The 16960-nt window shown below is 49.1% G+C and overlaps 1 protein-coding gene across 2 annotated transcripts in view; it reads right to left on the minus strand.

Moving 5' to 3' along the window:
* Positions 1-16960, minus strand: part of LOC126532977 (uncharacterized) — a 259755-nt gene that overhangs the window by 51165 nt on the left and 191630 nt on the right. For both annotated transcript variants that reach the window (XM_072289414.1, XM_072289415.1), the window contains exon 4: positions 1361-1423. In XM_072289414.1, coding sequence (XP_072145515.1) covers positions 1361-1423 — 63 coding nt within the window. The remainder of the gene's footprint in view (positions 1-1360; positions 1424-16960) is intronic.

Here is a 16960-nt window from a genome sequence, read left to right on the forward strand (position 1 = left end):
GAATCCCACAGACAATAACGCCAAGGAAGACATAAAGGAAATTTACCTTTTTTGTACAGGTAATTATGGATAAGAGTAAGTTCACAATAAACTTCATATTTGTAATAAAGGGAAATTAAAGTGGAAGAATCCTTATGGAGGTTAAAACAAAATTGTACTGTGCAGTACTGCAAATTAATAGGAATCGTATGATGTAGGCCATCTAGTGCATCATTAGCAAAGCATGACAGAATCGTGCAAAAGACAAGTTGTAGGTGGACACATGTAGCCTTATCTAACATCCAGTTTTGATTGTGTTTTGACTGCATGTGCAAAAAAGCAAAAGGAGTAGAAAGAAACAACATGGCTGCCACACACTGGGGTAACCACAGTGTGCAGCAATAGAGAGGTCATACAGCCACGAGCCACTGTTTCCATAAATGTGAAAAGCTTTAAAAAGTAAGTGCGCTGCCGACAATCTCAGCTTAACGTCATTCGTTCATCAAGCTGATGCGTTGCAGCCACACTGCTATCTTTTTTCATGGTTCAAGGCCAGACAGCTGCAAATGCTTCCGTGAGTGCACTTTAAACCTTTTGTTAGTATACATTGGCCAATTCTTCAAATGCAGCAAAATTTGCAGAAAATAGGTATCTTGCAGATTATCACATACTGATAATTAACAAGTTGTCACAAATGCCCTCTTTCAATACTGTAGTTCTTTTCTTCTGGCCCTCTTACAAGGACTCGGTAAGCATATTGAGCGTGGCAAACATTACTCACTAATACAAATACAGTCGAGCACCTCTGCAACGAATGCCTCTAAAACAAAATTACCTGTATAATGAAGGAATAATTCTGTCCCAGTTCTATTGCAAGTTGTGCGGTGCATGGCCTCTACAATCAAGTGACCTGTGCAACAACATATTTCGGAGAAATCAAGCACTTCATTATCAAGGCGTTGAAGTGTACCACGACAAATACTAATACTATGATCTCCTTGAGGTTGCAGGAAACCTTCCATGTTAAAGAGTTTGTTTATTTGTCTCCCTTTCTTTGTTTCATCATTTCATAGTGACCAACAATGTGCTTGTCTACTCTGAACGTCATTATGTCCTCTACACCATTCTTAAATATTTCGATAATAGTACAATATAGAGAAAGGCAATGATAGGGTTCATTTCATATGCCATTCTTGCAGTTGGTAACTAGACAATTTGTTATGTTCAGTCCACAAGTTCTTGCAGTAGCTGGAACAGAATTTTATGATAGTCCATGGAACACAGAATGAAGCGGTGTAACAGTGACACATAAAAGCTTTCCAAAGCAAGCTAAGCCCCACCACACCAAAGGGCAAAAAGCCTCCGTGAAAGCCCAACGTACCTGGATGCGATCCCTCTGCTGCTCCAAGAGCAAAGATAGCTCGTTTCCTCCTCCATTGCTGACCTGTATGAAAAGAAGAGGGAAAAGAAAAATTAACGGTTGTCTTTACTAAGACCTTGGAGCCATAAAGACTTTAGCAAAACCTACTCCAAATTTTTTATGGAACTGAGAATCGGCTGTTACGCAACACTTGCACTCATGCCTTGCGCAAAGAGATCAAAGGCTACTGTGAACACCAGTCATGACCCAGTGTGCCCTTAAATGGCAGCTAGGGCGGGGCCGCCTCATCAGAGAGAGGCTGGCCTTGTGTTGCGCATGAGGCAAGATTAGCTGAGCCTTATCGTCGTTTGATACTGCCCACATCGTCGGCATGGCCCCACAAGGGAAGAAAGTGTACTCTGATAAAGGCCCGTACCCAAGTGGCTGTCTCACTCCACGAGTGCTTGGCAAACAGACGGAAACCCCCATTTGCAGCCCTGTTGTCCCCTCCTTTCCCCGCAACTTGCTGCAGCTACAGTACACCTGTTGCAGCCACCCAACAATGACAGCTCGATTCAACGATATTCAGTTCTGCAGCAACAGCTGCACTGAATGCCCATGATACCCGCAAAAATGATGTCCATTTGCCAATGATGTAGCCGCAAAAACTGGTGAAAACATGGGATCGCTGTTGCTCAGAGACCCAACTGCTCCCCTATTATAACTCACTCTGTACAATATCCTTGTGCAATGGCAGGTCCCAGGTGCCGTTTGTTTGTCTTAAATGTCATCTTAAATGTCACCTCTGTCCAACTTGTTTTAGCAAAGTAATAAACATAGAGGGGCAGTGCTTCGCATGTGAGAGGACGCCCCAATCTGCTGTGTCCTGCTCCCTTAGTCATGCCAGACAAGAGCAATGATAAAAAACAATGGTGCCCACTCAACGCAGCCAAAAGGCAAGGAATCAAAGCTATCAATCTGACTGTAACATATGTGATATGTCCATTTCAATTGAACTTTCTGCCTTGCTTACCTACATGACCTCATTTCGAGTATTGCACTCCTCACTGTAGTGTTGTACTTGGAAAGCCTGATAAGCAGAATGCCCCTCAAGTAACAATAAGAACAAGAACAATAAAATAGAAGAGGCCCGCCGATGATGAACGTCATGAAAATTATGAATATCAACCAGGACATCAATGTTTTCTTGCACCACTTTCCTTTTCCAGACTGCTTCAGCATTAGAGGACTGCACAAGCCTGTGTTTCAGGCCCAGGCCTGGCCCTAGCTTGGCCCGAGCCAAAAAGTACCATGTGTTGGCCCAACCTAGCCTGGCCCAGTGATTTTTAACCTGGCCCATGCCAGGCCTGGGCCCGAAAGATTTCGGCTCAACCTGGCCCAGTTCTGTTCCGACGCATTAGCCTTTGAGCCCATGCAAAGTTAGGTCAAGTTTCCGGTCATTGAGAAATGCTATCATGTAATCAACGGGCACAGGACAATCTTCAAGCCACATCAAAGCACCTTCTTGCCCTGTATCCCCTCTTGCTGGCTACTTTAAATGTGACAAAAACAAACATTTCATTTCACTGCTAGCCGAATATGCACAGATTATTATTCAAATATTTGGTATGAAAACACACATATGCAATGGTCAGTTAGGAAAATAGGGAGGGATCAGGCTGGCAACAGCCACCAGGAGTGGCACAACGTCTACTTACAATTAGGGAGGAAAAAATTGAAAAGTACATCCACTGATCGCCATGCTTGTGCTTTAAAGTGTTATATGAACGGCCGTGCTACATTTTAGTTCTGCACCAATATACTGTTGACGACAATATGATGACGCTTCTGAAATGATGACGATGGTACGACAGCATTATGAGAATGGCCCGACTTGAACAGGATAAACTAATGTGATCACGAGGACATGTGCAGTGGCTCGAGTTGGTAGACTGGGTTACATGGCACAAGAAAGAAAGAAAGGGTACCGTTTTTCTCCGTGACCAAAAAGTATGTACACTAATCTATGCAGCGTGCAGCTGCTGTGTCGTGGCCCGCCTGCCTCGTCTTTCCCAAAAACAGACAGACACCACTGACCTAAAATTTACATAGGGCTGCAGTTCTTAGTCTTCAGTTTCGTGGAGTTACATATAGCATGTCTGGGCCTAGTCTGGGCCTAATCTGGGCCCAACTGAGGTCTGGACTCAACGCAAGCCCGAAGCTCCTAGTCCCGAGCCCAGCCCAGAACTTTCAGGTCAACCCATGCCCAGTGCTCTATTCAGCAATGCCAACCCCCTCCAATAAACGCTTTATCTACACTAGGCCTTTGTTTAGAGGCTGCACAGTGATAGCAAGAAAAAAGCTAGATATAAAATTATGGCGCATCAATAAAATTTCTTTTTTGTTGCAAGAACAGCAGCCTTGCAAGCCATTAAGATTGAAACCAAGCCGAATGTGCGCTATATACAGCATAGTCCACCTTTAGAACAATTTGGCTACCTAGGACAGCTTAAATATGGCACGAGTGCACGCAGACTATTTTTTAATGCACAGATGTCATCCTAATGCGTCCTAACAGCTTTGCTTTTCGCTCAGTAATGTTGAAGAATTCGTGTTATATTGGCTTTATAAGCACCTGCATGTACCCTGTAACAGTGGACAGCACTGCAAAATTAACACCACTTCAGTGATTACAAAGCTCACTCAATGCCACCAGCAGCATATTCAGTGGCATAATTACCAATCAAAACAGCCATTATGCATAACTGAAAGATGAAGCATGTTTGCAAAGCTTACATGGATGAAGGAACTGTACCAATGCAAATATGTATAAAAAGCTTGCATTTAATGAGCTGGCCAGCCATCCAGCTGGAGGCAGGAGCAGCAAACCATCCCCGCACACCGTCAACCCATCAGAAGGGAGAGGTGCTGTCATTCGAACAGGACCCATCAAACAGACAGAGAGCAGCACGTAGACAAAGACATTGCAACTCCGTCAGCACAGAGGCACCCAGAGGTGAAAAGGTGACAATGAGACTCTGCCCTCTCAAAGCCTCCCTCATCCCCCTCTGCCCGCACTGACATCTGTCCATTCAAGCACGGAGACTCCGTTCCACCTGAACGCTGCACCCTGGGATGCCACTACGCCTGCTTTTCTTGTTGGCTGGCCTCCTCCTCCCTCCAGCATGCTTCACTGGACGTGGGGAGAGGAGGAGTTAAGGCGGGCAGAACACTTGCCACCCCCCATACTCCCGAGCGGCAAAAGGTACAACTGTTACCGGCCGTATTGTAATATCCTTGCAGTTACTTCTTCAATGAAGCGGTCTTGTGTTGTGTGACCCTCAGTGTGCAAAAGAAAGCAAAACTGTAGCATCAACAATGACAGACACAGCCAAAGTGATGAAAACCAGCACTGCTTGCATCCCTTTCTGACAAGGGACCCACAGGCAAAGTGACAGAAACAGCGCATCACTTGGCAATACTTTGAAATCACACACTTTGTCGGTGTGAGCAAAGTCTTTGTCTTTATGAGCACTGCCAAATCAGCCAAAGATCAGTACCAAACTCCAGGAACTCAACATACATGCTTTTCTGTGACAAGTACAAATTCTAGAGCACTCAGCTTGAACCTTCAGTGAACCTCATTTATATGCCAAAGCAACAGCTCAAGTGGATCTCGCTGTTATCCAGACACATTTAAGTAATGGGACATATTTCTTTAGTGCTTGAAAAATTTAACTCACACAAGCAGTTGAACACAGAACAGAGCTGAACCAATGGGTGCCATTCACAAGCTAGCATGAAAAGGTGAGACGTGGTGACGCAGCTCAGAGACCTGGCGTGCATGTTAGTGGAGAGAAGGTAAAGGTTATGCACATATGGAAGACATATAAGGCAGAAATTAAGCATTCTTTTCGTGACACAAGTTTCTAACAGCACAGATTTACAGACTGCCAAGAAACACTGTAAGTAGCTGAACAAGCTATACATAAATCCCTGTAAATCAGTTTGCATCAGGGGCATAGCCGGGGAAATTTCTGTGTACCAGGCAGGAGGCCACCTGCAAAGCACCCCTCCTCCCCCGCCCATTCTCAGGATAGGGCCCCCCAAAAATTCCTGGCTACGTCACTAGTTGGCATACAACTCCATAAGTGCCCGCAAGGCTTTATCCAGCACTGTTTGCAATCAAAGCAACCTTTTCAATAAACAATTCCTTGTTATACAGCTTAAGCAAGCTAAATTTCTGCAATGTTTGCAAGGAAAACCATCTACATGAATAAACGTAAACTTCACATTTCAGAATTAGTCCTTCAAGCATCAAAACCAGTCTTTTTTTTGCTTCACTTCCATGTGCTTAGTCTACCTGTTCACTTTTCGCAAGCACACAACTCAAGTAACGAGCGCCGTCAAGCAAACTCAAGCAGAAATGAGGCTTTTGATCAAAGAAAGAAAATCCACAGAATCTGCATTCAAGCAACTCGAATCGAGAGGTTTCAAGGAAAAAATATTACAGAATGGCTTTCGCTAACGGAGTGAATGTGTAGAGAATGCTTTTTGAGGCAACACTAAGTAAAAAAGGCAGAACAAGAGCAAGAGAGGGAGAGAGAGACGGAAAGCCAGACCTTTTTTACCCCCCCAATTGCTTCCACTCTGGTCGAGGTCGACCAGAGGACACAGCAGTGGAGGCGGAGCCTCTCTACAGGGGGGGGGTGTCGAGGGAAAAGTCAGCAAGCAGAAAAGCATGCGAGCTCATGCACTCCGCTGGGTAGAGTTGCTGCAACTAGAGCACAGGTTCGACATTGTTTGGCCGCTGCACTTGTTCATTTTTTACTTTTCATGTCCCTCTTCTTACTCCCTCCACACACGCTAATCTATCCTCCCCTCCAGCTTTGTCATGTGTCACATTGCTCGCTCTTTCCGCTTGACATACAAGGCAGTCAGCAAGCTAGAAAAACAATAAACTAAGAGAAAGGCACGCATCTCTTTCCATTTGCTCTTCGTGTTTTCCAGGCAGGCTATGCAGTGATGTGGCCCATCGAGAGTCAGCCAGCCACCTGTGGATTTCGCATTGTGCCTGGCTGCTCTGTGGACCGAATTGCACGCCACATTAATGTGGGCTCTACACATCTGCTTTGGCAATGGTGGGCCCAAAAAGAAAAAAAGAAATGAAAAATAAGAGCATGCTGTTTCCTGGAAGTGAAGCCAGTACGCAAGCTTGAACCGAACTGCAGCAGCAGGCAGACAGGAAATACCATAACCAAAACGTCACTCTGCAGCACAGAAATGAAAGAGAAATAGCAGGGAGAGAGGGCCCGGTTACAGCCCGAAAGCAAGAGCACAGGTAGGAGGGACAGCCAATGAGAACGGCTAGGCCACCTGTCCCAGAATTGGAGAGAGCAGACAAAGCATTTCAAAAGCATGTGCAAGGGACCTCTGTATCCTGTTGATGCACAGTTTGGACCACTAGAGCTTCAGACCAGACAATGAAGAGGAAGGTGCTGAAGTAATGCGATAGGAAGGGCGCAATCAAACGAAGTTGCAAAATCTAAGCCCAACCACCTTTATTCCAAACACTAGAGGTTCGAATGACACAACCAAGTGTAACAGGGCCTACATAAGCAAAACCATCCCTTAGAGCGAAACGGGAGCACTATTCGCACTAATGCTGGCCAAAAGTTAATTGTTGGCTATAGCGTGAACAGCCACTGCATCGGCTGATGTGCAAAAGCTAATCTGCTCTTACAAGCAAACAAGTCAACCCCACGATTACTTGTGTTCGGAGCCTACACGATGCACACAACTTGAGTGATGATAGCAAGATCCCGAAAAGACGAAGCTCCGAAGCCCGCTAGACGCCGCAGAAGACACAGGACACGCGGTCACAAGCCTTCTTTACAACACGCTTCGAGAAAGGGGGCACCTGGGGCCCGCCTCGCTGCCCTACGCCCGCAATAAAGCGGTTTACAACGCGCCGGATAAGGATAGCTCGCGCGCGTTCCAGGCGGCAGCCGCTCAGGACCGCGGGCGATAGGCGTAGTTAGGGGCGCGTGTATATAGATAAGGCAAAAATGTTCGAATGTGCTGTCCGGTAGGAGAAAGAAAGAAGCGGGACTCGGAGAAGCAGCGACGGCTGCACCACCCAGGGCGTCGACATCCTCTGCGGGCGAGAAGATTTCTTCTCTGCGGGCGAGTGCAAAAATTTACGAGTTGCCTGATAAGCAGCAACGAGCGCTGGCTGGGGACCCACCGCCGTTCGCAAAGACTTTGAACCTCGCGGTTTCGGCGTTCCCGCTACGGCGGCAGCCCCCGATCCTTTTGGTTTACACCTGCTCGTCCCACCGGGCCTTCCTTCTTTCACGTCAAGCCACGTTTCCGCTGGTCGCGAATATATCTTTATTTGCACTGCGCGCAACGCCGCTGAGGCACGTCCGTACACGCATCCTTCCTGCGTCGGCGCCGCACTATGGCCGCACTTTCGCTGCAGCGGAACGAAACGCCAGCCATGCACACCCCGCGTGCGCGGCCTGGTCGCCAGGCTGCAACGCGAGCTGGGCACGCGCGCGCCTCCCAAGAGCTGAAGAAGAAAAATGTCGATATGCATTAAAACAATGTGAACATCGCGTGCGTATCGAGAGGAAAGACAGTGAATGGAATTTAAATTGCAACGGTGTCCGGCGAATCGGCAGCAAAGGGAGCGCCGGCACGACGACGACTTCCGGAAGGGGAGGCACGTGCGCCCTGCTCGACGACGGTGCGTCCGTCCCGTTTGCGCCGCCGACGTAGCCGCAGTACGCAACCCTGCTTGCTGAACATAGTCGACCAACAAAAGAACAGTGCGAGGCACTGAACGACAGATAGTCAGCATTCCGCCGTGCGATGCTTAAGAGAGCGGGTTCATCATCATCGCCAGCCTGTTTTATGTCCACTGCAGGACGAAGGCCTCTCTCTCTCCCTGCGATCTCCAACTACCCCTGTCCTGCGCCAACCGATTCCAACTAGCGCCCGCGAATTTCCTAGTTTCATCGCTCCACCTAGTCTTCTGCCGTCCTCGACTGCGCTTCCCTTCTCTTGGTACCCATTCTGTAACCCTAATGGTCCAACGGTTATCTAACCGGCGCATTACATGACTTGCCCAGCTCCATCTTTATCTTGATGTCAATTAGATTTTCGTCAGAACCACAGTTTGGCCTAGTTGGTGTTTGCTGCATATCATATTGACCGCAAATAAAGACGGGGACAGCGGAAGAGAACACAAGAACGACACGGGCGGAAACTTTCAACTGGTTTATTCACGGTTCATGGTTATATTGCGCTCAGTTTTACACAGACGATATTAAGGAAGGACAGGACGTGGACGGACGTAGCGGTTTATTCACGGCAACCCGTGGGCCTATATAGACAAATAGAACATGCGCAAAATGCAGCAAACGAGAACACTCACCAGCCTTGAGGGGCAACCAATTATAAAAAAAAAAGCGATCTCCGATTGAAACAACCTAATGAAAGTGTCACTAACGCAATCTTGGCCTTTTTTTTTTATTGTGATATGCCTCCATCAGTTCGCGTGCAGTCTGGTCCTGGCTTCTCCCTAGAATCTTTATCCCCTAGAAAAGCGGTGCACAGGGGCAGGCATTGCAGCGGGCCCACGCAAGTGCGCCAATTCATCTTTCGTTAACTTTTGTTCACGTTCTCTGGCTCGATCATTCAGGCACCGTACTGTCTGCCCTATGTATACAGGAGGTGCCACACGCCAGGGGGATTTCGTACACAACTCCTACATTGCAATTTGCACACGGCTTGGTATGGTTCTTGCCACAGCCTCGCCTTCCTTTAGGATCACGGGATGTGCGAGGGCAGAACCCCACCAGCTTAAAAGGCACTGAAAAGACAAGGGGGACTCCAAACCTGCCTGCCACCTTCCTTAGGTTGTGAGTGACCCTGTGAATACACGGTACCACTTCAGCTCTTACGGTCTTTGCTCCTAGATCCTTTTAGCTTCTGCAGGAGGGTTTCCACCACTGGCGTTACTTGAGTCAGGGAACCCTGCCGTATACAGATGGGAAATCTGTTTGTCAAAGGCAAGCTGGCATCCTGCGCACACACGAGTGCGGAGAGCCGATTCTAAGCAGAGCATCACTACTCCTCATTTTACAATCTTTGACTGGGAGGAGTCATATGTTTGCTGCGTTCTGCGCATGTTCTATTTGTCTATATGTGCCCATGGGTTGCCGTGAATAAACCAGTTGAAAGTTACCGCCCGTGTCGTTTTTGTGTTCTCTTCCGCTGTCCCCGTCTTTATTTGCGGTCAATATCATATGTAGAATACCGTCTATACGCGTTTGCGCTCTGGTCCAAACCGCTCTCTTTCTGTATCTTAAAGTTATGCCTAGCATTTTTCGTTCCATCGCTCTTTGCGCGGTCCTTAATTTCTTCTCAAGCTTCTTTGTCAGTCTCCAAGTCTGTGCCCCATATGTCAGCACTGGTAAAATGGGTAGAGGGGGAGAGCCGGGGTCAATGTATCGAATTATGTTTGGTTGATGAGTACACAAAAGCTTATGGACACGGCACCTTCCGGTGCCAAGTTCTCTTCCCATCTGACAACGGCTCTGACAACGTGTGTCCGCTGTCATCGCGTGTGAAGTGTTCATGTTTACCTCTGCGCGCTAACACCCCACTAGGTAATTTAGATAGTAAGCGAATGTTTGGAACGGCGCGTTCTACTCTGGCAGCTGCTGCGTACGGCGCGATCCCTGTCTTGAATACGATCTGCGATGCGGACAGTGTCGGCGTCAAGGCGCACCGAGGGTCGATAGCATCGTGCGCGCCGTAGCACCCACACGCTTGCGCCTCACCCGCGTTCACCAAGTGAAACTTTACTGCAACTTTTTTGATATTGTATAAGTTTACTGATACAGAAGAAATCAATTTTCTCTTTGGCGTCCATTTAACAAGACTACGATGCACCGGAAGAGATAGACACGTAAATAAATGACCCGACAATAAAAGCAAAAATTTTCACCACGACCGCTGGACCAATGAGATGCCAACCTGTGGGATAGGGGGCCCTACCGCTGGACCAGAGTATAGAGTGACAGTACAGACCCCCCCCCCTGACACGCGTGTTCTGTTGGACCTTCTGCCCTCCAAGTAGCCACGACAGAAGCGGCGGCGGAATGCGCGGACGCCGCGATTCGAGCGACACGTCCCTTTATGCTTTCTAACTTTAAGCGCCCGTTTTGCCAGGATGTGCTGTTGCATCTATTGTCTAGGGGCGTGCGAATATATTTCAAGCTCTGGAATAACGAATACAAGATTGCAAAATTCGATTCGATATTCGAACCAAATAGTCGTTTATTCCTGAATACAAATATTTTCCCAACAGTTATAAAGCACTGCAAGCTACGCAGTGGAGCCAGACTTCTTGAAGCTAAACCGCTTTCATTCGCACTCGCCGTAGAGCCATGAGTATGCGAACTAACTGCTCATTTGTTCCTAACATAGCGCCAAAAACTTGCTAACGCCGTGAGATATTCATTATTCGAAAATCCATTCGATTCACTAGCAGTATTTGATTCGAACTTGATTTAGTCTCACTATCCGCACACCTCTACCCTTCCCATTACACGAAACCATGTCCAGAATTTTTCTTGTCCAGTGTCACGTGGCTCCATCCTTTCCACACAGGAAGCCGGTATATTGCGAAATGTCAGCGGATGGAACTCCTAAATAGTGCTTCGGCTAGTTGTTAAACGCTGGTCTCATGCGTGTGCCTGTTCCAATACTGTCTTGTTCTTTCCGGGTCATTTAACTTGCAGTATGCTGCAGTTACGTTCGACACCGCAGATCGGGAGTACCCCGTCCTGTACACCGTTCGAGTGTACACTGCGCTCGCCGCACACACTGACGGCAACGACGCAACCGGACGGGACGCGCAAGTACGCCGTTGCCGGCGGCAAGGGAGTCAACGGAGCGTCCGCGATGCACGCACCGAGCGACTCGGATTGCCGCGAACAGGACGGCACGCGGCCGGCGGGGAAAGCAGCGGCGATGCGTGGCGGCTGTGCTCGTCGGTCAGAGAAAGCCGTGACCCCGAAACGCGGCCTCGTGCTCAGGTGCGCCTGCGAGGGGGCAGGATGCACGAGAAGGCACGGTTCTTGTCCGAGCGGTTGGGAAAAGGAAGCCTTCTCTCGGCGGCTGGCGAGCGGCAGCTGCTCCGTCGTTTGCTGTCGCAGCTTGAGACCGCAAGCGACCCCGCTGCTAATCAGGACGGACAACGGCTCTTTCCCTTGCGTGCATTTTTTTTTTCGTTCATTCCGCTAAGCCCTAAAGGGTTGCTCTTCATGATAGCTCCTGCAGCCTATCGTGGTTATCGAACCCAGCTGGGTCTTCGCGCGCAGGCGCGTAATCCGATTCTGTTGGCCTGCTCCGGGGCAAAGAAAGAGACGAAGAGCGGAAACATTGGCGCTGCTTCTCTGTGGTCATTGATGGAGTGGTACTTGGCATCATGAGGTTTTTCAGAAAGACGAGCTCTCTGGCCGTCGACCTGCACCAGGTGGCGCTGCGAGCGCGGAACCGAACAAACGAGAGTGGGAAAGACCAGAGAGGAGAGTTGCCAGCGGCATGTCGAAAGCTCCTGATGGCATCCCAGTTATGTTAATAAAGGCATTGGGCCCAGAATCGAAGCAATTATTAAGAGAGGTAGTGAGCAAAACAATCATCATCAGCAGCAGCAGCAGTCTTATGTCCACTGCAGGACGAAGGCCTCTCCCTGCGATCTCCAATTACCCCTGTCTTGCGCCAACCGATTCCAACTAGCGCCCGCGAATTTCCTCATTTCATCGCTCCACCTAGTCTTCTGCCGTCCTCGACTGCGTTTCCCTTCTCTTGGTACCCATTCTGTAACCCTAATGGTCCAACGGTTATCTAACCGGCGCATTACATGACCTGCCCAGCTCCATATTTTTTTCTCTTAATATCGATTAGAATATCGGCTATGGGGAACCAGCGCTGGATAGGCGGCGCGTCGAAAAGAGTGCGTTGCACGCCGCCCTGGCGACGAAACGCGGCATATTCCAGCCACACAACCAGACGACACACACACATACGCAGCCGTATTATAGTTCGTGTGTTTCCGTTTTCGCGCCGCTTCAGGTGGACAGTTTCAAGTGGACAGTTTTTGTAAAGAAGCTAGCGCCATCAAGTGAAGAAATGACGAAAGAAGCTTTTTAAGCTTTATATATTTTTCACAGTGCGTCGCGGCGAGCACGTGTGTTTCTTTAACGGTTGCGTCGTGTATCGATGCCATGCTTGCGTGGCTGCCTGCCTCGCAAATCTAGCAGTTATGGCTCCGGTCGTGCTGCGCTATGGTTTCGTAAGTATTAGTTGGCCTGAAGATATTCCATATTTCTCTGGCTAGACATAAAAAATTGATGTTACTTCGCCACAGCAGTCAACGGAGAAAAAAGCTTTATCGCATCAGCTGACTCGCGCAAGCAAAGGTTTGAGAGCTCCGCTGCTTGATCCGTAGCAATCCTGGCTACATTTAGCACTAATTACATAAGTTTGCCGGATGCATCTCAGCGCCGAGTCCTCATCCGCATGCGCATTTTTATAAACACATAGGTGGCTTAGTCGCGCGTGCGCCGGCACTATGCGCATACAACTCGTATTACAAGGCAGCTTCCCTCCCACATAATTCTTGGCAATGAATGGATAATTTTTGCCTTTCGTATCGTTCACTTGGTGCGGTGGCGTTGGAAGGGGCTTGACGGTGGCATTGCGAAGGAAAAATGGTACATATGCCGGATGGTGCACGCTATTGCTCATTTTGTTTCCGACAAAATACCGACTGCAGATTCTGCTGTTTGGTACTGTCTGCCATGGCTGACCGTCTTCACTATCGAATAAACCAAGGATACACGCGAAATCTGATTTAGAAACCAGCCCGACACCGCTTGACAGGGCGACAAGACGGGAGCTTACTCCGCTCGCCTGACTGCTTGGATCCAACGCCGCCTCCGTTCTTGTTTGTAGGGTTTAGATGGAAAGACGCAGAAGGATACATCCTCCCTCATCCCGACTTAGTTGTGGCACTTGTATACGCAACAGTGCCACAGCAGTGCCGCAACGGTATCGTCGGCGCCCTTTTGTTTTCCTTCGACTTTAAGGGCACGCAACGCAATTTTCGTCCGCGGGGAGGCTGCATTGTGCACGTTCTGACCGCCAGGGCGGCGCTGCAGGCGCCGTGAAAACTCCAGCGCTGGTTCCCCATACCAGTTTGCTCTCTGATCCAAACCGTTCTCTTTCTGTCTCTTAACGTTATGCCTAGCATTCTTCGTTCCATCGCTCTTTGCGTGGTCCTCAACTTGTTTTTAAGCTTCTTTGTTAGTCTACAAGTCACTGCCCCGTATGTCAGCACCGGTGCAAAACAATAATGGACGGTAAAGCCCCCGAGACTAATGGCGTTTTTCACTGGTCGATTCGGAGCAGGATTTCTTGCTCCGTGGCAACCAATACGAATTCCACTGGTCGATCTGGAGCGGGTTCGCGCTTTCCGCTGGTCGTTTCGGATCAACTCGCTCCGCGCCGGATCGCTCTCACTTGCTCCGCCACCGAGGCGCGGATTCGGGCGGAAACAGCTCGCCTCACTTCCGTCTTCAAGCGAAATCAGTAACCTGTCGGCTCGCACAACATTGTATTGCTTCGCAAAATGGCTGCGTGCGTTCGGTGCTGCTGTAGAGCTCGCGTCTAGCGATGTGAGCCCGGACGACAGCGATTACGAGGTGACGCAGATGCTGCACGAAGCCTTCTATGTACGTTGTCCATGCACAATCCCTGCGGGCGGGACACCGAAATGACGGACTAGATCTGCGACTGCCGCGGTCAAATTACGCACAAGGGACGGGGACTTTGGTTGCCGTGGAAACGTACAGAGCGGATGTCGGGCATGGTTTCAGGAACCGGCTTGTGTCACGTGTACGCAGACTTCCTGTGTGATCCCTCGCGGGGCGTTCTTGCGCTCCGCTGGCCCATTCGGATTTGTGCAACCCGAGTGCTCGCTCGAGGATTTCGGCGGCCGCTCCAGATGGACCAATGAAAAACGCCATTAGAACGATGAGCACAATAATAAGGGAAAGAGGGACAAAGTCGACGTACACAGCTACCGTCCCATAACAGTGACGTCACTGGTTTACTGAGTGGTGATGCAGATTATAAAGGACAGACAGCAGGCATGGGTGGAAAGCGAGGAGATGTTGGGGGAACTACAAAATGGGTTCCGGAAAAAATGAGGTTGAGGACAATTTGTTCTCATTCACGCGGTGTATCAAAATAGAAAAAGGAACGCATGCCCCTATGGCTGTCCTTTCTGGGCATCAAGGGAGCCTACGGCAGTGCAATTCAAGAGGCTTTGTGGGACATACTGGGCACACTAGATGTGGAAGATGGAGGGGGAGGAAATAACTCTATTGCGTGTCCGGCGAGTTTGTGGGGAGGGCCAAAGGCCCCGCCTAGGTGACGGCCAGGATTTCGTGGGTCCTGGCGGCATCCTCGGCCCGCTGGCCGGCCCGCAGTTGATCCTCGAGGGCGGGGCTGAGTAGCGCGGCCACCCAGCGCGTGCGAAAGCTGTTGCTAGAGGCCGCGTTCTCGTTGTTGTTACTTACGCCTCGGCATTCTCATAGTATATGCTCCAGAGTGGCTCTGGATTCACATTTGTTGCATTTGTCCGTTTGATATATATCCGGATACATAACGTGCGAGAGCGCAAGTACCGGATACATCCTAACTGCCGCCATGCGACAGACTGCTTTTTTGTATCAAAATAAAGAAGGAACGCATGCCCCTATGGCTGTCCTTTCTGGATATCAAGGGAGCCTACGACAGTGCAATCCAAGAGGCTTTGTGGGACATACTGGACACATTAGATGTGCAAGATGGAGCAACTAATCTTTTAAGAGATATCTATAGAAGTAGCAAGGTGCTCATAAAATGTAAAAAGAAAGAGTATTTGAGCCTATAGGGATACAACGGGAGCTTAGGCAAGGGTGCCCTCTGTCAAAGTGCTGCTTGCTAGGCCAGTTGGTTCATGCTGGTACTTGTAACCATTGTTGTTCATGTTGTAATTGCAAGGATTCGAGACCAAATTAGAGGGGAGCGGACTCGTCTTCAATCTTTCTTTTTTCAAGCAAGGTGAATGGATTGAACAGTCATTACCAGGCCTGCTGTACGCAGATGATATAGAAATTATGGCTGACAACAAGAAAGATTTGCTGGGATTGATGGACATCTGCGGTAAAGAGGGATACAGATTACGTTTGAGTTTAGTAACGAAAAATCGGCAGCCGTGACTTTCTATGTTAATCACGCCTGAGTACCTAACGGAACATGAAAACTATGTAACGACTAAATGTAGCAGCGACTAAATTTAGTCCTACTAGCGACTAAATTTAGTCCTACTAAATGTAGGACTAAATGATGTCCATCCATCCATCCGAACTAACACATAAGTAGGACTCGATGAAATCCGAATAGAGCTAATAAAAAACCTCGGTCCGAAGAGCAAGGCACTGCTGACTAATGTCATAGAGCAAAGTGCTTAGAACGAAAAAAATTCCCGCTAGATGGCGGAAAAGCAAGATGAACCTCACATACAAAGGCAAAGGTGACAAGGGTAAGACGAGCTCGTACAGGCCAGTTACAGTAACGTCGGTGATATATAGAATGGCAATGCAAGCCATAAAATTAGAACTGTCGAAGTGGGTGGAGCAAAATTATTTACTGTGGGAACTACAGAATGGGTTCAGACCGGGCAGACACTTAGAGAACAACACTGCTGAGACGATATCGCTGACTCAGTCCGTGGTTCGCCAGGAAATCGCTAATATCAGTCTTCCCAGCGCCTGCTCCTTGAGTCGTCCTGGTCCTGCTGCTGTGCCTCGGTCATATCGCAGTCCCCCTTACAGTGCCCGTTATCCCTACACTGCCCGGAATCTATCGTACTGGCGTACGCCTGACGAAAGGCCGATCTGTTTCTGCTGCGGCCGAATCGGTCACATTTCCCGTCACTGCCGGAGCCGTTGGCCGTCCCCGCCTCGGAAACACCTCCTGAAATTCAAGTTTGCCCCGAAGCTCTTCACCCTCCGTCGCTTCTACGACGCTTCCGACGCCACTACCTCGACACGCCGCTATGCTCGCTCGCCCTTAACGTCGCCAGTCACATCCGCCTCTGCTTCACCGCTCGCCCTCGCTGACCTATACAGGACCGTCTCATGAGGAAAACTAGGCAATGCGGCACCTCGAAGTGGCGCTGCAATGTCGGACTCGCCGCAAAATCCTCATTTGACGCTGTTTACGACACATAACCTTTTTGACGTCCAAGTTTATGTACACATGTCACAGCCCTGATACCGGAGCACACTTATCGATTACGAACAGCCGCCTTCGCCGCCATTTAAGGAGAATTGTTACGCCTGCCGTTACTCGATTCGTACGAATGGCCGCCGGCAGCACGGTGACCGTGGTCGGAATGTGTACTGGCCGTGTGAGCATTTCCGGCCGCCATACTGTCGTCTTTTTCACTGTGCTGGACCAATGCTCCCATGACCTCATACTACGCCTAGAATT

The sequence above is a fragment of the Dermacentor andersoni genome, chromosome 7, assembly GCF_023375885.2.
Source record: "Dermacentor andersoni chromosome 7, qqDerAnde1_hic_scaffold, whole genome shotgun sequence".
Lineage (NCBI taxonomy): Eukaryota > Metazoa > Arthropoda > Arachnida > Ixodida > Ixodidae > Dermacentor > Dermacentor andersoni.